The 19,649-nt window shown below is 48.8% G+C and overlaps 1 protein-coding gene across 2 annotated transcripts in view; it reads right to left on the reverse strand.

Moving 5' to 3' along the window:
* The window catches only part of ZBTB7A (zinc finger and BTB domain containing 7A), a 28,330-nt gene that overhangs the window by 7,367 nt on the left and 1,314 nt on the right, over positions 1–19,649 (reverse strand). The window contains exons 1-2 of one of the 2 annotated variants that reach the window (XM_074939431.1): positions 18,949–18,961; positions 1,277–2,481 (exon numbers count right to left, since the gene is read on the reverse strand). In XM_074939431.1, the coding sequence (XP_074795532.1) occupies positions 1,277–2,466 (1,190 nt within the window). In that variant the 5' untranslated portion in view covers positions 2,467–2,481; positions 18,949–18,961. Of the gene's footprint in view, positions 1–1,276; positions 2,482–18,948; positions 18,962–19,649 lie in introns of those variants that run through there. The other variant, XM_074939430.1, reaches the window with a different exon arrangement.

The raw sequence follows: 19,649 nt of genomic DNA on the forward strand, positions 1-19,649 counted from the left end.
AGGTGCAGCTCCCTTTGCTTTCAGTGGGACTCGGCCCGATCCTGCAAGGGTCTCAGCACCAACTCCTCAGGCTCCCGCTTCAATGGAAATCAAGGGGACTGAGCCTTAGGAACGCGGAGAGCTGGGTGTGATGCGTCCTCTCCCCTCGCCCGCTTACTGCTCTCACCCATGAGGCTGCTGCTCCACCTTACCCAGTCACTTCTGATTTACACCAGCAGGGGGCAGATCAGAATCAGGCCCGTGAGCTCAGCGTTTACTTGGCTTGATCCTCCCCCCCAGGCTCCACGCGGGAATCGAACCCCACTGGTGCTCCTGAGTCCAGGACTATTTACGTAAGCAGAAAACAGGCTCAGCGGGCGAGGCTGTTTGGCTTCTTTGTCAGCCAGCCCACGCAATCGCTTGGCACCGGGCGGAGAGATCTGGGCGGAACCCCCAGCCTCGCGCTGCAATCAGACGTGAAGGCTGAAACGAGGAGGCCTCTTTGTAGCACGTGGACTAAAGTGAATCAGAGGAACTCGAACAATAACCCCTTTCTTCGGCACGCCCGCGGCAGAGGGAAGCACAGACAGACCCGCATTAGGAATGGGGCTGAAACAACCCATGCCCCTAGGGGGCCCCAAAAAGTTGATTTTTAAATTGGTGGGGGAAAGGGGGAGGAAGAGAGACAGTCCCGACCCCTTCCTCTCGGAACCAGCATCACCAGGCGGCAGCAGCTCTGCTCAGGGCAGTTTGCAGAGAGAGAAAGTTTGCAGAGGATAGGCCAAATTCTACCTCCAGATATCTTTGCGCAATTCTACGGGCTCTGGATGTTTCAGTCTTTAGACGGGGCCATTTCTAAAGGGTCATCTACATTAAACAGCCCCCACTGGCCAAAGAAAGCGACTCACCCAAGGATGGAAAGGATATGGGGGTGGGAAACTGCTCGGAAATCCAAGCTCCCCCAGATGCCCAGCCTACACTGGTCCCCTTTGCAAATCCCAGGCATGGCCAAGATAAAATCAGTGACTATAGAGATTCGGGGCATTTGACATTGTTGAAGGGCCCCAATTTCCAGAAGGGTGGCTAGCTCAGCAATTTCTAAGTCAGGGTTTCTCAAACTGGGCACCCAAAAAAAAAAAATCACTCGTCACTTGCCCATCAAAAAAGGAAATGACTCACTGCAGGCTGGGGGCGATTGTGCAAGGCTGATCCACCCCACACCCACCCGAGCGATAAGCAGCCAGCCAGCTTGTGCAATACCACTCCTCCGCCCTTGATGCCCCCCTCTGCCCCTCACCTGGTGAATCGGACTTTGCAGATGTTGCACTCGTAGGGTTTCTCGCCCGTGTGGGTGCGGATGTGGCGGGGCAGCTTGCCAGCTCCTTGGATCACCTTGTCACAGATGGGGCACTTCTGGAATGCTTTCGCCCTGATCTTCTTCTCCACCTTCTGGGACCAGGACGGATACACGTCGCTATCATGAGAGCTGCTGAAGTATTTCAAGTAATAATCCATCACCCCGTCGTCGTCTTTCTGGTCGTCCTCACCCAGCTGCTGCCTTCCCACGGAACTGATCATCTGCTGCAGCAGGGCACTGGCGGCCAGCCCGTCCACCTCTCTAGCCTCAGCCTCCTCAGCCTCTGCTCCCCCAGGAACGAAGCTGGGAGAGTTACTGGCTTCCTGCTGGTCCAGGTGACCCCCTGAAGCTGCCTCCTCTTCTCCTTGTGCCGTCAGGCTGTGTCCACTGTAATGTCCATTCTGGGAAGGTGGGAATAAGGCTCCCGGGGCCTCCTCTTCCTCTCTGTCCAGCCACATGGCATGGTTGCTGTCGGGGTCACCATCGTTCACCTTTGGTCTTTCATTTGGGGGGGCTTGTGAGTAGAAGTCCATGCCGTTGCAATCCGGCTCCTTGTCATCCTCTTGCCCTTGGAAGTTCAGTCTCTGAAGGTCTCTCAAGTCTTGGTTGGTCCATGGAAAGTTGCCTTGGTGGCCGTTGATGGGGTTGCTCTGGAAGAACTCCAGGTACTCTTTTGCTCTGAGATGGTTCCTTTGATCAATTTGATCTACTAAATCCATCTGGTCATTTTTGGCCAGAATCTTCCTGTCTAGGAGATCCGTGCAAACCTCCGTTACCGCCTGGATCTCCAGCAGTTTGGCGGCATTGAGGATCTCGTTGACGTTCGAAGTGCTGACGGTCAGGGTCGCAGTGTAAGCGAAATCGAGCAGAGCCGACAGGGCGTCCACGCTCACAAAGTCTATCTCATATACGTTTTGCTGGTCCACCACTAACCCTGAGGTGAAGAGCTTTTTGAAGTATTGGCTGCAGGCCGCCAGGACAGAGCGGTGGGTGGGAAACTCCTGACTGTCCACCAAGATGACCACGTCACACAGCAGCCCGTTGTTCCTCTGCTCGTTCAGGCTGCTCAGGATGTCGCTGCTGTGATCGGGGAACGGGATCCCGATGGGGCCGTCCACGCCACCAGCCATTTTCAACACCAAGGGCTGGGAAGAGACGAGAAAAAAAAAGCAGGATCAGATCTAGAGCCCTTCATTGCTAAAAGGCGTTCGGACTGTAAAAAGCATCTCCCACCATGGGTCTTATTTATTGTCTGTTGGCCTTTACATGGGGCAATTTATGTGCCAGACACGCATGCAGCCTTCATACTAGACATCCAATGCACCCGCCCCGGCCCCCAGGTTCTCTTTGCACTGAACATTTCTACAGTCACAGACTTGGTTGGTCTCTTGCTCCTCCCACCCTGCCATCTCCTTCGGAGAGATCCCCTGCTAAGTCGCCCTAGGTCTGAGAGGCAATCGGAGAAAAGAAAGAGAGAAACTCATGGCACAATCCACAAAGGACTTGCTGGGGAAGGAGTGAGACAGCTTCAGCAGCTCTGGTGCAATGCCTGGCTCAGGGCACACGCACCAACACATCCCGCCCTTTGGGAAGAGCACTGGCCTGTAGGGAGAGGGAAATAACGAAACCTTCCCCAACCTGCTGCCCAAGGCCCCACCATAGGAGGACGGGCCCAGGTCACAGACCTGAGGACAGCGGGGATTTAAACACTTGTGGAATTAGTAGGGTTCCCTGTGGGAGAAGAGAGACAGGACTTGGGCTCGATGGATATGAAGGGGCTTCATTATTGAGGCTGCCGGACACAGACAGACCCTGTTGTTCTCTGGGCCCCCGCGGCTCCCCACCCTGTGCCGCCAGCCATCACCACACGGCATCCCCCTAGAGTTGTGGAAGCTGCTGAAGTTTATGCAGCAGAACCGAGGACACCAGCCCACTGTAACCCGGCTGAAATGAGCACGGCAACCTAGCCCAGCTCCCGGAATAGCCCCAAGAGCAGCTGGCACGGTGAGCAGAGAGGCCACGGACCCAACGGGTAGTGGAGGTTGAATCCCTCTTGCCCCTATGAATCGTCCCTCTGGTGGAGTTTCCCTCTCTGGTCCAGCTGGGGACACATGTGGGCACTGTGCTGGCTGGATTTACCCTCCCCCGGCTCTGGGAGATAGGCAGGCATCAGCCCGGCTGACAGGTGGGGACGTGAGGCCCAGCATGGATTAACGGACTTGCCCGAGGTCATGCAGGAAGCGTTCGGCCGTACCAGGAATTGAACCCAAGCCTCCCACGTCCCCAGCCCGGTGCACGACCCACTGGGCCAAAGTGGGCCACCGTGCAGCTGAGTAGCGACCCCCATCCCTTTAGCTGCGTTGCCACTCGTAGTGCCCATGGGCTTCACCTCTGTTCCTTCTCTGCCCGCATGCACTGAATGGAAGCAGGGTGCCCCGGTGGAGCACTTTCCGTCACACCCTCCCCCCCCACTCGCCCAGCTACCTGTGCTCCTGACATGCCAGCTGGACACCCCAGCAGCCTTTCCACCGCCTTAGCAGACTGAGTGGAGGGGCCATCTTAGCTCCCACTGGACCCTATAAAACCTCAGGCTGTACCTGTGCCTCCCCCGTCCCCTTTCCCCAACGAGCCCCGCTCTGGCAGTTGATCAGCTGCACTCCCATTCATGGAAGGAAAGAGCCTTACGACAAAGCTGCTCCTGAAACGATGGGGAAGCGCTGACAGCGTGCTCGGTTCTGTACAAAGGCCACGATTCACCTGGCGCGCCAACCTCACACACGTTATTCTCCAAGCGAAATAGGTATTTCTAACATTCTTAATGAGCCCTAGCAGGTGAGCTAGACAAAGCGGCTCTGCTTAACTTCCTACTGTGGCCATTCAAACCCTTTCTACTTTCTCAAGTGATCTGCCAGCCAGAAGTAACGGCAGCGTTTTGGTCTTGTGGTTAAGGCACTAGATGGGAATCAGGTGATCCACGTTCAATTCCAACCTCCAGCACAGAGTCCCTGGGCAACCTTGGGCAAGTCACTTCACCTCCCTTGGCCTCAGTTTCCCATCTGTAAAACAGGGATAGGGATAATTCCTGTCTCCCGCCCTTTGTCCGTGTTGCCTGTTAAGACTGTAAGCTCTTTGGGGCAGGAGTTGGCTCTCGCTAAGTATGTACAGCGCCTGCTACAACAGACCTCCCACCTCAGCAGGGGTCTCTAGTATAATAATACAATCAATCATAATTAAGGCTAAGATTTAGTCATGGGTCTTTTTGGTAAAAGTCATGGACAGAACATGGGCAATAAATGAAAATTCACAGCCCATGACCTGTCCCTGACTTTTACAAAAATACCCCTGCCTAAATCTCTACTTCTGGGGCCCTGTTCCAGCCCTGAGGGTTGACTGCCCTCTGGTGCTGCTCCCAGGGACTGCTCTCTGGACGGCCTCTGGGCACCCCTGGGGTGCTGCTCCAGCCATCCCGGGACTGCTGCTGCTCGGGCGATCCCCAGGGCACCCCCAGGACAGCTGCTCAGGTGCTTCCCAGAACCAGACACACTGGCCGCTGTTCCAGAGGTCCCTGGAGCCAGCTGCCCAGAGACATGTGAGCAGCAGCTGATATGGCTGGACCCGGAACAGCTGCTCGGGTGGTCCCCGGGGCCACCCCCAGGATGACTGCTTGGGCAGTCCCTGGGACCAGCCGCACTGGCGGCTGCTCACGCAGTCCCCAGAGCCAGCTTTCTGGGGCCCCCCAGAACAGCAGCTGGTGTGGCTGGCTTTAGGACCACTGCTCAGGCACTCCCCAGGGCTGCCCCCAGGACCGCTTCTTGGGCGGTCTGTGGGACCAGCTGCACTGGCTGCTGCTCACGTGGTCCCCAGAGCCAGCTGCCTGCGGCCTCCCAAGTAGCGGCCAGAGCCGCTGGCCCCAGGTCGCTCCAGCAGCAGCCAATACCGCTGGCCATGGGGTGCCCAAACAGCGGGAACTGAGGCCCTGAGAAGGGACGTGACCTGTGCAAAGTGAAATAATGAATCAGTGGCAGAGTCAGGCACAGAACTAACTACACAAGGAAGCAATTGATAGCGCTATGTTACAGCAGCAGTAGGCAGCAACCGGTCACAATAGCTACGGTTGTAAAACAGTCTTTATAGACATGCACACGCCTACTTTCCTTAACTTTCCCAGCAGCGCTTTCAAGTTGAAACTTTCCATGAGTTATCTCAGCACAAGAGGAGGGGATTTTGCTGCACTTTCCTCTATTTAAAAAACTCCTGCTACCTTTTTGCTCACTCAAATAGCTCAAAGACCAGCTCAAACCTCGCCCTGAGGTCCGGCCTAACACACACATGGGTCAGTCAGGGACGAAATCAAACGGGTCCTGGATGGACGGTTTTGGCGTTTGAGAGCACTTGTCACAGCAGACGTTCTCCAAGGGCTCAATCCTAATGAAACATATCGATTTGAGCAGCAGCAAGGCACGAACCGGCTTTAAAATCCCAAAGTTGCATGGTGCAAGTGCACCCATCCAAGGAAGCAACTGGGAGTCCCTCCATTCACGCTGATAGGAGCTGATGGAGAAGGGCCTTAAGCACATCCATTAGAGGGTAGCCACTAACACGGATCAGCTGGGCTGTGGTGTCTCACGGCATGTAAAATGCAGACGCTTTATAGGGGTTGAAACATTCCCGGCCTGGAAGGAACAGACCCCAGCTACAAGGGATGAAATATGGTTGCACAGGTTAAAACTAAGCACAAAATTTGACCTAGATTCTGGGCTCATGCGTTTTTGAGATGAAGTGCAGAGATAAGGTAGGAGGAAAGATGGTTCTGTGGTTAAAGCCCTGAATGGGGACTCAGTAGATGTAGGTTCAATTCCTGGCTCTGCCACAGACTCTCTAGGTGATCTTCATTGCCCTGTACCTCATTTCCCCCCTCCTCCCATCTGTAAAATGGGAGTAAATAATTCCTTCCCTTCCTCACAGGCTGCTGTGCAAGGATATGTTTATTAGCAATGGTAAGGTGTTCAAATACTACATAGTACCTAAATAGATAGAATTGGCCTAATTTACAATCATGCATCCCCACTGACTCACGGGGGCTCACAAGTGGGTGACTACGGGCAGAATTCTACCTTTGAAAATAGGAAGTGCCAAACGTGCAAGACAGACTGCTATCCCGCTAAGCGAGTGGGTTTTAGTCTGGTCCTAAAAATGCAATTTAGAAATTTCCCCAGATTAGATGCTGGAGGGAGGTTCCCCCTCTTTTAGAAAGAATTTGAGTTGGGTAAAGCATTTAGAAGTTTTGGCAAATAATCTTTTGGCCAGCCAGCCTGCAGCACTCACACAGCTGGGGTTTGTCATGCCCAGCCATAGCTGGGGCACAAGGCAACCATCCAAGCAAGGGTTAATCCCACACAACTTGGGAGCCGGGACAATCGACACAATCGACAGCATAGTGTGGGAATGGTGGCTGGGTCATGAGACTTTCCAGCCTTGGCATGGAAAGTGGTACACTTCACAACTTATTCTGGACAAAATGTCTTTTGTGGTGATCTGCAGTTCAAATTTACAGCAGCTGAGAACGTGAAGGAGCTTAAAAAACATATACACTTCCTAGCACATTTTCCCCAACCCCCCCAGTGAGCATCCTCAGTTATCCGTGAGCAAACAGCTTCTGTATTACAGCAGCGCTGGTTAGAAAACTTCAGCCAACAGCACAAAGGCTTTTCACCTTGCCTACCGCTTGCTAAGTTCTTCCGAACAGCTGGCAGAAATCACACACACTGTTCCCTTATTCAGGGACTCTGAATGGCAAGGTTATTAAAACACGCAGAGGGTTAGTAATGGGACAGGGAGACTTGCACCCTTACAGGTTGCAAAGCATCCCATGTCAGTAGCAACTGTAAGGCCTCAGGAGCCATGGGGTTTTCGGTGACTTGTATGAAATGAGTTTGATGGGTCTCAGTGCAGTGCCCAACGGACAGGTGTGCTGAGGGCTTTCAGACTATGCACAACTGCCAAGCCGAGGGCTGAGTGAGCCACAGAGCCGCAGCTGACCTAAATCTCCCATGCAGATTTTTCTCCAGCTGAATACGACAGTCTACGCTCGCTGTCCTAGATTGCGTTGCTAGGTGCTGTTATAAAGATGCTACGTTTCACCCCAGAAGGGGCTGCATTTCAGAGGTTCCAAAATTATATCCATGTGTATCAAGGTACACTGTCAACTTTAAATATAGTCAATTTGAAAAAAGGGTCGCACAGTAACCCTTCCCTCAAAAGGGCCATACAACAAGGGAAACTAACTGAAACCTGCTCTACACTAAAAAATTCTACCGACATAGCAGTTAGGGGGTGGTCTGGGGGGGTTTTTTTTAGATCAACGCAGCTATGCTGGTAAAAGCCTTATTGTAGACAGAGTTATATTGGTATAACTGTGTTTATGTCAGTACAGTTCATGCTGTTTAACGCAAACCAGCATTAGCTATACTGCTACAAGCATTTTTATACCAACCTAACTGCATCCACAGTAAAGGTTTTTGCTGGGATAGCTGTACCAGCAAAACTGTTCTTAATGTAGACAGGCCCAGATTCTGCTGGGGAAACACTGAAAGTGACAATACACAAAGGGATATGAAATGTACAAAGTGGAAGAGAAATACTCCCCCCTACTCCCATCTCTTCCTATTTCGATAATCTGAGCTGTTACTTGTAACAGGGAAGTTATTTTCACAAAGAAAGGTTATTTTAACCCCTTTCAGGGCTTGCAGACAAATTAATTAAAAAAAAAAAAAAGCAGAAACATGACTTGACAACTCACAAATTGTAACTGGTTTATTTAAGAGAGATTCCAAAATGACTGCCATTGGAGTCAGCAGTTTATGGGAATTCGGAAAGGTGAGGTTTTGAATTCAAGTGACATGCCCGTGTCATGTCAGGGTCAAAGCTAAAATGGTTGATGTCATGCTGTTTAATGACCAGGTTTGCCTGAGGGAAGAGCTTGTTTAATTTTTTCTCGTACTGTCCTGCATTTATTTAAAGTTTAGCTGGATGAAAGGAGGAATCTGATTGGCTAATGAGGGCTCTGAACCATATGGTATAGGCAGATAAGTCACAGGTGGTTGGTTAGCCAGTAAAAGTACTAGATGTTTGCAAAGCATCCTTCCTCCTGAAGATCCCAAAGCACTTTATAAATAAAGTACAGGGCTCCTTCCCCGCTGCCAAAATGCCACCAGCTCTTGCAACACATCAGTTGTTTAATAACAATGTTACACAATAGTTTAGGGCTAAATCATCTCGCTCATTGATGAGAGGGACGGACGGCTTCAGAGTCCCATTGTTACTTGGTTTTAAGGAGCAAGGCTTCATGGGAATAACAGCATGGAAGAGCTGAAGGTGCTTGCCATTTGACCCCAGACGTCACACAAGGCCACTGCTTATGTCCTATTGCTCAGGGTACAGCCAGGAGTGCTGCTGAGGATTATTAAAATAACGTTGCTCTTTTTAAAAAAAAAAAAAAAAAAAAAAGGTCAACAGCTTGCTGCCCAAAGCCCAAACATTACTGGATCCCTCACTCACCACCAGCCGGAGAAATGGGAATTTCCCCCACTATGAATAGCTCACCCCCATTATAGGTCACACAACAGCAAGTCCTTGTCTGTTCAATTTATATTTAGGGAACGGTCATCCTCGTTCCCCCTTCCCACTCATTGTCTGCAGCCCTTGATCTCTTGAGAGAAACGCAGCTCTCAGTCCATTCGGAGCATGAGCCATCTCTGCCGCCACCAGTTTCTGCAGCATTACAGGGCAAGCCTGAGCAGGTCTCTTCCTGCCTAGGATCCTCCCTAAACTCTGCAGAGGCCTCAAGAACATAGCACAGAGCCAACGGTGGGAAGATGGCAGTCAGGAGGAAATGAAGCATTCCTAAAGTAGGGTGTTTGCCTACTCAGTAGCAGCCCGTTTCATCTCTGCCATGCCACCACGTCTCTATTAAAATTCAACCGCTTCCCAAAAGGAATGTGCTGTTGGCAATGTAGTGCCATCAGAGTATCTGAATTATGTGGACCTTCAAAACAAAAGGATGTTCTTGAGATGAAGATCCTGGATGTCAATAGAAACCAATGACATGGTTTAGAATATTAAAAGGCAATTCAGAGCTAGTGCAAAGCACTGGATTGACAGTGTAGGAGGATGAAATGCTCTGTATTAACAGATAAATGGTACCTCCTTAGCAATGAGAGAACTTTTACATCCACTGATCTCAGTGGGGGGTACGCATCATTTTCATTTCACTGCTGGGGTAACAGACACAGAGAGAGGGTAAGCGACTTGTCCAAAGTCAATGAGCCAGGAACAGAACCCATGTCTCCTGACTCCCCATGCTGATTACATTACCTCCCTTTTTATCATGGGTACCCCAGAATGCCCCCCCCAACCCTGTTCTGGAAAAGGTGGGCCTTGACACTAGTGCCTAGTGTGGCAGTGGCTTTTTGACGTGAACACCTCTCTACTAGGAATCAAAACTGACCACCACGTGCGTCTCAAGTCAGCTGCTGCACAGATGTCAGATGGAAATGACTTTCAGCCACCCCCCCAGACCGACTTGTGAATCTAAAAGCAAAATGCCACACGGGCTATTACTGAACCCCAAAAGGTGCATTTTTTGGTTTCTTTTCCTTACAAACCATTGCCATGTTTGGATCTATGGGACTGCGGCTCTGGGGCCACAAACCCCAGATTTGTTGACTAAGGTTGAAATGGATGATATGCTGGAGAAGGCACCAGCGTACCTAGATTATGGCAAAAACAGATCCATTTCAATCAAATCATTAGATGACCTGCACTTGTCCTAGGGTCCATCACATAACCTGCCCCCATTCACCTGCCAGACCCAGGTTTGACCTGCCAGAGATTTGCCTCTTACTGCTGCGGAGAAGAGCACGTCAGGGTAGAAGCAGCAGCAAGGCATATAGGGATATCAGATCCCCATTTTATGACTCTGCTTTTTATACCAGGTACCTGTTCAAGGGTAAAAGTAAAAAAAACATTTTGGATTTTTTTTACCACCAATTCTCCAGCCTCTAACTACAACGAGTTTTGCTTGCTCCCCATTTGTATTTATGGTTCACTTCTTAGCCCAAAGGACTGTACAAGCCATATACTTGGCATGCAGGAACTACCCACCACTGAAATGCAGCCACCTCTGGAGTGGGATGTACACAGCACACAACAGTTTACAAAATGAAAAGAGGACTCCCACATCCCATTAAATTCCCCTGGCGGTGTTAGACAGGAAGACTACAGAATAATTACTCAATCTGAAGTTTGGAAAGAAGTTGAATTAATGCCCATTGGTCTTCCAACAAGTGCTGTGGGACGCTTGACCACAAGTGATAAAGAACCTTGGTTTTACTTCACATGAAAAAAATACAAACACCTCCAACAGCGCAGTACCGTGCAGAAGTTCCAGTGATGGCAAGTGACAAGGCAGGTTTTCCTCGGAGCTCTCCTCTCCGATCATTGACCAAAAAAGGGGCAAGGCAACACGGAAAAACCTCCTTAAATCGTCAACCATTTCCTCGATCAGAAACGGCTGCATCCTGTGTGTGCCTTCAGAGAAGCCAGTCTAAGGCCGATATATTTGGCAGAGCATCTGAATTGGTCAGGGACATTTGCATCTAAAATTGGCACACACAAAAACTCCAGTCTGTTGTTTTGGCATCTGAATTCTTTTGAGTTAGATCTTAAACTCAGGAGGCAGACAGGTCTTGTCCAGTTCCCAGCACTAGGTAAAAACCATCATCAAAAGAACCTCTAGCATTAGGCAAATACCAAGCATTACGACCACCCAGAAGTATGGGTGGAACTCCTGGAAACACATGGCATTAGCAGGTAATTCAGCAATGCCCCATCAGCCGGGTAAGTTACGGAGAGCTGAGGGAAGGCATCCCAAGCCACTGATTTGAAATTTACAAGCCACCCTGTTTACAACAATTTTAGCATTCATATTTTTTCCTTTTATTGCTGTGTCAAAGATGAAAACAGCTGAGGGATGACTTAGCAAAGATCCAGCTGACTAGATATCATTTACCGCCCTACTCCAGGACATGCTGACCAGCCATGTGTGTTGGAGAGGCAGTGCACTGGAGTGGTTAAAGCAGAGAATTGAGAGTCAGGACATCCAAGTCCTACTCCCAGCTCTGCACTCGGTGTGTTTACAACACTGCAATTAAACACCCCTGGCTGGCCCACATCAACTGACTCCAGCTTGCAGGACTGTAAAGTTGTGGTGTAAACGTTTGGGCTCAGGAGTCCCAGAGCTTGGGCTCCAGTCCAAGCCCAAATATCTCCACCACACTTTTACACCCCTGCAGTACGAGCCCAAGTCAGTTGACAGAGGCCAGCTGCAGGGGTTGAATTGCAGAGTGGACATACCCTAAGTCACTTCTTCCTTCTGTACCTCATCTATCAGACAGGCACCTCACCACTCAGCTACCTCAGAACTGGTCTGACACACAATTTCATGCAAAGCTCTTTGAGATGCTCAGGTCAAAGGCGCTATTAAGTACAAAGGATTAGGGACAACCCTCCTCCAGCCTTGCCCTCCGCCAAATCACTGAAACTTCTGCAAGGAAGAATGTCTATCTTCTCCTCCTCCTCTCTCTGACTAAACAGCGACCCGGATCCGTACTTCCTCCTGCATAGAGCTGGGATTAAACAGGGAGATAATTGCTACCCAAATTGAACTGACTTCCTGGCATCAGTGGCTCTGTTTGAATGTAATAAGAGGTTAAAGGGCTGGGATTCCTCATTGTAAGAGAGGAGATTATTAGGGACACTGCACCCCACCAGCAAAGAGATTCATTACTTGTCCTTCAGTTTCTGGCACTGTTAAAATGTACATGAATTTCACATGACGACCCAATAGAGAAAGCCTCTATAAAAGGGGATAATTTCTTCAGTCATATGTAAGGCCCTACCAAATTCACGGCTGTGAAAAACACACCAAAGACCGTGAAATCTGGTCTTTTGTGCACTTTTACCTTATACTATACAGACTTCACAGGGGAGACCAGCGCTTCTCAAACTGAGGGCCCTGACCCAAAGAGGTTAACGGTGCGGGGGGCAGTCACAAGGTTATTGTAGTGGGGGTGCGGTATTGCCACCCTTACTACTGCACTGCTTTCAGAGCTGGGAGGCCGGCAGCTGCTGGCCAGGTGCCCAGCTCTGAACGCAGCACTCAGCCAGCAGCAGCGCAGAAGTAAGGGTGGCAATACCATAACAGGCCACCCTCACTTCTGCACGGCTGCCTTCAGAGTTGGGTCAGGACCCCAACAGTTACAACACCAGGAAATTTCAGATTTAAATAGCTGAAATCATTAAATTTACTATTTTTAAAATCCTGTTACTGTGAAATTGACCAAAATGGACTGAGAATTTGGTAGGGCCCTAGTCATATGGCTACAGAAGATGAGCGAGATAGTCAGAGATTCCAAGGCCAGAAGGGACCATTGGGATAATCCAGTCTGACCTCCTGAATGTAATCAGGCAAGGGAACCCCTCCAAAATAATGCCTAGAGCATACTTTTAGAAAGGCATCCAATCTTGATTCAAAAAATGGTCAGTGATGGAGAATTCACCATGACCCTTGGTAAATTGTTCCAGTGATTAATTACTCTCACCATTAAATATATCCGCCTTATTTCTAGTCTGAGTTTGTCAAGTTCAGCTTCCAGCCACATTCCAGCCACATTAGACCTTTCTCTGCTAGATGGCATGGAATAGCTCTTTATTAAATATTTGTTCCCCATGTTGGTACTTACAGACTATGATCAAGTCACCCCTTAACATTCTCTTTGTTAAGCTAAATAGACCGGATTCGTCGTCTGATGAGGAGGACAAATCCACTAGGATATAGTTTAGAGACTAGAAAAATCAGAGGCAGTGTGATCTAACTGGTAGAGACCCTGGACTAGGAGTTAGGAGACTTGGGATCTATTCCAGCTCTGCAACTGACTTGTGTGACCTTAGGCAAGTCACCTCACTTCTTTGCGCCTCTCTTGTCCTCCCTTTGTCTGCCTCCTCTATTTAAATTGATTTCTTTGGGGGAGGGGGGCAAAGTTTATCCCTTGCTGTGTGTTTGCACAGTGCCCAGCCCCTCAGGCCTCTAGGTATTACCATAATACAAATAATAACAGAAGGGATGAGCGTGAGAATTAAGATTGTGGAGGGTAAAGTGAAAGCCACTCCTTTTTCTGGCTGTGCCACAAGGCAAGTGGACACCTGACAATGACAACAGGTAAATTCAGAACAAAAAGCAGTATCGCTCTATGTAGGGCCCTACCCGAGATGTTCTGAACTCTTAGAGAGGAGTGGCAGGTGCTCCGTGTATCTCAGGACAAGGCCTACGTGGTTTGAATGTTTTACCATAGGAATAAGAAAAATACTATAGCTGATTATTAAAGGACTGGCTATTATAGTCAACATCTGTGGCCATGCAAACTAACTTGGGGTAATCAAATCTTCCTGCTTTATGGCACATCCCGATTACTGCAGGGGTCAGGAAGTACCCACGTCTGTTGCATCACACTTGCAGAGTGTATTGGGGCAGTTCACCTTCTGTTGAGGCATCAGGTATTGGTTAACATCGGAAGCAGGACAGTGATTAGATACCAATGGTCTGACCCAGCATGGCACATCGTACATTAAGACAAGGAAACCCTTCAGTTAAGGCATAGCAGAAGCAAGCCCTACACGTGGCTAAATACAACCCAGCCCAGCCAGCTAACCTATAGACGGGCAGCACAGGAGACACCAGGGGATGATTCTATGCTACGTCAACAAACGGCCGTTTTAACCACTGACATTAAAAAGTAGGGCAAACTTCTGTGTTGCAAGGTTTGTCTTAACTGGTTATTCCACCCAGACCTCCTTGCCAATTTTCTCCTGTGTCATCAGGGATCACATTTAATCTCACAGGAACGTGTCTTGATACATGTTTATGTGTAGCAACACAGTCAAGACCTGTGTGCGTACCAAACCTGTTTGCTTGTACACTACAATAGTGCACTATTCAAACAGTCAGACACCAATGACAATCTCCTCCCATACACATGGTTTAATGGGAGGTCTTTTTTTCCACTGCTGGATCAAACTCTCAAGGCCAAGAGAAAATTTATCTGCATGCCTATCACAGTCCAATGGACTTTCTCCTCCCCCTAAGTTTCTCTGGTATTGCCATAAACAAACAAACAGATTGTGGTGATTTTAAGAGCATTACTTATTTTTAAGAGGGAAATATTTAAAGTGACCAGAATGTATCACTACAAAACCACAGTTAGGATAGGATTTTCAAAGACAGCTTTACTTCCTGAAATGTCCAACTCTTACAGTCTCTGGGCACTTAACTCCCTTAGGAAACCTCAGACTTCACCATTTTTGAAAAGAGCCGGGGGGGGGGGGGGGATGCGAGGGAGCATTCCTGGAATTGAATTAGTTAAGACATGAGAGCTTCTGTTTTAAGGGCAGAGTTGAAACGTTGTCTCTTGTTGGCTCTGTAAACCTGAAGGCAACCAAGCTCTGCACACACAAAAAAGAGCCAACAAAATTTCAAAGAGCAACACCCGTCACCAAATAGTCTTGGCATCAGTCTGAAGAATCGCCATTAAAAAAAATGAAACAGGCTCCAGTGCTAACCCACTCCCCAGCACACCACCTAGGAAGGACTCTCTGACCTCACCTGGCAGGGGGCCATGGAGGGACTCTGGCACACGGTGGAGGAGAGGGGGCGTCAGTCCATAAATTTCCATCTGGACTCGAAGACGGCGAGGATACAGGCCTCCTACAGAGGCCATGTTTCTGTTCTAGCTACTTGGAAGTCAGGGCACAAGTGGACACCAGGCATTTGAGGCCAAATCCTGCATTCCTTACTCAAGCAGGACTCCCATCATGCAACCAGAGCTTCTCTCAGAGCGTCAACCTTGGGCAACCTGCAGAACTGGGCACCTCAGGACTAGTCCCCTTCATTCCCAAATCACTTCTTCGCAATCCCATCCTTTATTGTTTTATCTACACATTCTCTTTTCAATTCACGCACCCCTCCCATGATGTCTCACCCCCACATGATCTCACGCACATTTACTATTCTGTCTTGCAAACAGACATATTCAGGCTAGCTTTGGATATGTTTTGAAACCTAGTTTCCCCACTGCCCTCGGATTCCGAGGCCCAGTCAGTCATCTTCAAAACTGCAACCATTTTACAGCTTCCCTTTTGAGTCTCTACTCCCCTCCACCCTGACCAAAACCCTCCCTCAAATACGTTTCCTTTCCTGCTCCCTCTAGCCTTAGAGTTTAAAGGTCTCATATCATTCTGATTGCCTCAAAGGCCAATAATCTTTTCCATACCAGGAAGGAAAAAATAAAAAGACGAAGGCTTAGGTTCACTGACAAAGCAAAGCACACAAGGCAGGACCGGCACTTATGTAATGCCTGGTTTGTGGATAAGCAGATAGTTCTTGTCTTATTGCTCATTACTTGAAGTGCAAAAACAAATCCCAGGAGTAAGCATGCAATAAAATAAATTCCTAGGAACTCTGTCCTGCCATTAACTTTTTTTCCTCCAGCATAATACTTGATTGTACAGATACAAAGGAAGGGAATGCTGAACAGCACCTCCTGTCCTCTCTACCTGTTGGGGCAGGAGACTTTGGGTAAGGAGAGAATATCTACCTGTAGCAACAAGCCCAAGCTCCAGTGACTTGCACAGCACTCTACTGGAGATGCATTCAGAAACAGGAAGGGGGAAAAAAATGGTCTACTTCCTGGTTTCCAGTGCAGAATAGCTGGGTTTGTCAATCAGAACTTTAAGAGCGCAATCAGAATAATAGATGGTGTTAAAATACATTGGGCAGCACTGCTCCACATGCATGATCTGCTGTGAAAGGAGTGTTACGTGCCCTTCCAGAGAATGAGGTATAATTTTGTGGCATTTCAGACCATGACTCTGAGGGGCTTTAAAGAACAGTAGGGATGGAAAGAAAAAATGAAAAAGAAAAGTAGTCATGGAAGTGCTAAACACCCACAGCGAACTCTGGGGCTGTGTGTCATTGGGGACTGAGGATTTACTAGTCCTATCTGCCACCTGCCGCTATGCTAGAGCACACCAGGAGTCCGTCTCCCACTCCTTGTCATACCAGAGCAGACCACTAGCTCCCCTTATTGAGTCTTGTCTTCTACCTAAAGCCATACCAGAGCAGTCCCTTTAGTACAGTGTCCCACCCCCTGTCATATCAGAGCAGAACCCACTTGTGGTCCTGTCTCCCAAATAGAACAGAGGCCAAAGCCTAATGCTTCAGAGGAAAGTGAAAAACCACATCATGCACTGGGTCTTTGGGGTGAAATTCTTCTCTGACTCCACAAGTGATCACTCTACGTCCTGCTCCACAAGAACAGATTACTGCCATTTGGACAGCTAAGGACATTATCCAGTCCTTTCTCCAGAATCCATCCGCAACATTTGAGCTTTCGACAGTGTGATGCAAGACTATGTGCAGCATCAAGATACTGTATGGGAGTATGAGGAGAAACAAAACAATTGTCTCAGGTATTTGTATAGAATCCCAATGCCTGTCTGACCTCATTTACTCCTGTTCTGACACCGTATTGGAGCTGTTCCAGGATTAGCAGGATGCTCTGAGTTCAGGTACTGAAGGCATGGACACACTACTGACTGGCTGGCAACGTGACCAATCAGAAGAACAGAAAAAAAACAATCCCATTTCGGATCCAAGGGTCATGGGATTTTGTACAAATATTTCTCACCATCCAAGATGCTAATTTTCTCTCTCTCTCAAATATTGCTCATCAAAAGGCTTTTAATTACAAAGACATGCTAGTCTCTCCAAAGTTCAGGATGACTGTTTATTGCTTTGATTAGCAAGATAACAAGTGGAAGTCTAATTGTCTGTCACAGATGACTTTGCGTTCAATAAATGTAGTATCCTAAGACTGTCACTTTTAATCAAGATTCAATGGCACATCTCCAGTGTTCGGGTTTGATTTTCAAGTTTACGAGTGCAATTTCACAGGCCTAGATTTCTAAAACAGGCACTTATGTTCGGATGTTCAATTCTAAACTGGGTTCTAAAATTTGTACTTTGGCACCCAAATAACCACTTAGGTGAACAAAATGCTAATTTAACAGCTTAATGGTAACACTGGCCCAGATTTTCAAAGGTACTTAGGCTCCTAACTTCTACTGAAATCAGTGGGAGTTAGGAGCCTAAATACCTTTGAGGATCTGGGCCAGGGTGCCTCAACTTTAGACTTTCTAACTTATTAACGAGCTTTGGGTTCACTGACAAAATGCAGTTACTTATGGCTGCAAAAGCGTAGCCATAAGAAAAAAACCTTTCAGTCTTCAATTCCCATTCATACAGATTAGTACAGTACTGGAGTTGTAAAGCACTGGAGGCCTGACATTCAGAGGTTATGGGAAGCCCCAAGTCCAGCCAAAGTCGGCGGGATCCTCCAGTGCTCAGCATATGCCCTTAAGAAAAAGTAAGTATAGAGTATGGCTAAGTATGATCCAATCCCAGTACCACAATACAAGAAGGTGCATTTCTGAGCTCAGAAAAGGCCACACAAAGCCACAGATCAGCATAAAGCATGGAATGACTTTTATCCACCATCTAATTTATTAGAACTCCGGCACTGCAAAACTCTCCCTATGCACAATTAAGGCATGGTGGAAAAATCCCACCACCTCATCCACATTTGGGTTGTGCCGCTGCACTCCCTCTTTTCCCAGAACAAGCCTGAACAACAGCCAGAATGAATATTAAACAGCAATGGCTCCTCTCCAATCACCCGTTCAGAGACTTTAAAAAAAAAAAAAAAGTTTAAAAACAACATCCGTAAGCAAACTGCTGTAATTGGTAAACCTGCTGCTTTCTCCAAATCAACCCTCATAAATGACCATAGGTTGCTCCTTCACTCTAAGGCAAACTGTAATATTCTGTCACATCTCCTCAACCAAAGCACTAACAAAAAAATCATGGAATTAACTGCTTCTCTGCTGTTGCACTGCACACAACCACCAATCCTCATCCTTCCACCTGCTTAGACTGTAAACCCTTCAGGGCAGGCATCTTCTCTATTTGTCCATAAAGTGCCTAATACACTTTGGGAACGATATAAATAATACATTTAATGGCAGAAAATTAGCAGAGAGGTGGGTAATCTTGTTAGTTTAACTCAGGAACCAGCTGTAAATCCTGCCAAGAGGCCATTACAGGGAGTCAGGACCATTCGCTGTCCAGGCTGCTGCTTGGAAATAATGGACCCTCCAGGGAACCACTGGGAAGTCTGCTAAAAATGCTGTAGTAAGTAGATGTAGGTAGCCATATTGGTCCTCAATGTGATGCATTTTATTAGACCAAGCAGTAGCTAATGCACAAACTTTGGGAGCATAAAGATCCCCGAGAAGATTGACAGAAAGGTCTGACATCTTGTGAACTGTAAGCTACATACAGGTTCAACAAATTCACATTTAACATTTTCCATGATCTCAGTATAAACCTTTACCTACAGAGAACAGACAGCAGCACTCCCATTCCCCAGCTAGCTACCTACCTAGCTAGGAACCAGCCTCCAGCTCCAAACCATGGTCACCACAACTCACCCACCTGTTATCTAATCGACCAGCCCTGCAAGAGCTGTGGTTCACGATGGGAAGCGTGCAATGACCTTCAGATATATTTCCTGGCCTCTATGGGAGAGCTTTTTAGACTGGCTCGGGGCCCAAAGCATGGGCTTGATTTATAGCTCCCTGATCCCCAACTCAAGGATCAGCTGTGGTTTCAGAGGAGGGGGGCCAAGGAAGGCCCTGAACCCGGGCCGAGGTAGAGAAGTCCCTCGGTCCCACTAGCCTGAGCCAGTGATGCCGAACCCTTTAGGATACTGGCTTGGTCTCCACATTCCAGCCTCTGCAGCAACTTGCCAGCTTCGAGAGACTCGAGGGCTGCACCGCTCCAAGGGGGCTGGCAGGGCGGTTTCTCCGCTCGGTGCCACTGACTGGCTGAATCCGTGCACAGCCAGGCCGATGGGGAGGGGTCCTCCCCAGGGCTCCCCCCCACCCCCACCCTGCAACGCGCCGGGGGGGGGGGATGATCCAGCTGCAGCCTGGTGCCACTGCCCGGGGGCGTGAGGCGGGAGCCCAGGAGCTGCCTCCCCACGCCTGCTCTGGCTGCCAGGGGAGGGGAGGGGAGGGGAGGGAAGAGCCGGCTCCCCTTCCCCCCCCTCCTTCCCCGCGTACTGGGGCGGCCTTGTGCTCC

The sequence above is a fragment of the Natator depressus genome, chromosome 25, assembly GCF_965152275.1.
Source record: "Natator depressus isolate rNatDep1 chromosome 25, rNatDep2.hap1, whole genome shotgun sequence".
In the NCBI taxonomy this organism is placed as follows: Eukaryota; Metazoa; Chordata; order Testudines; family Cheloniidae; genus Natator; species Natator depressus.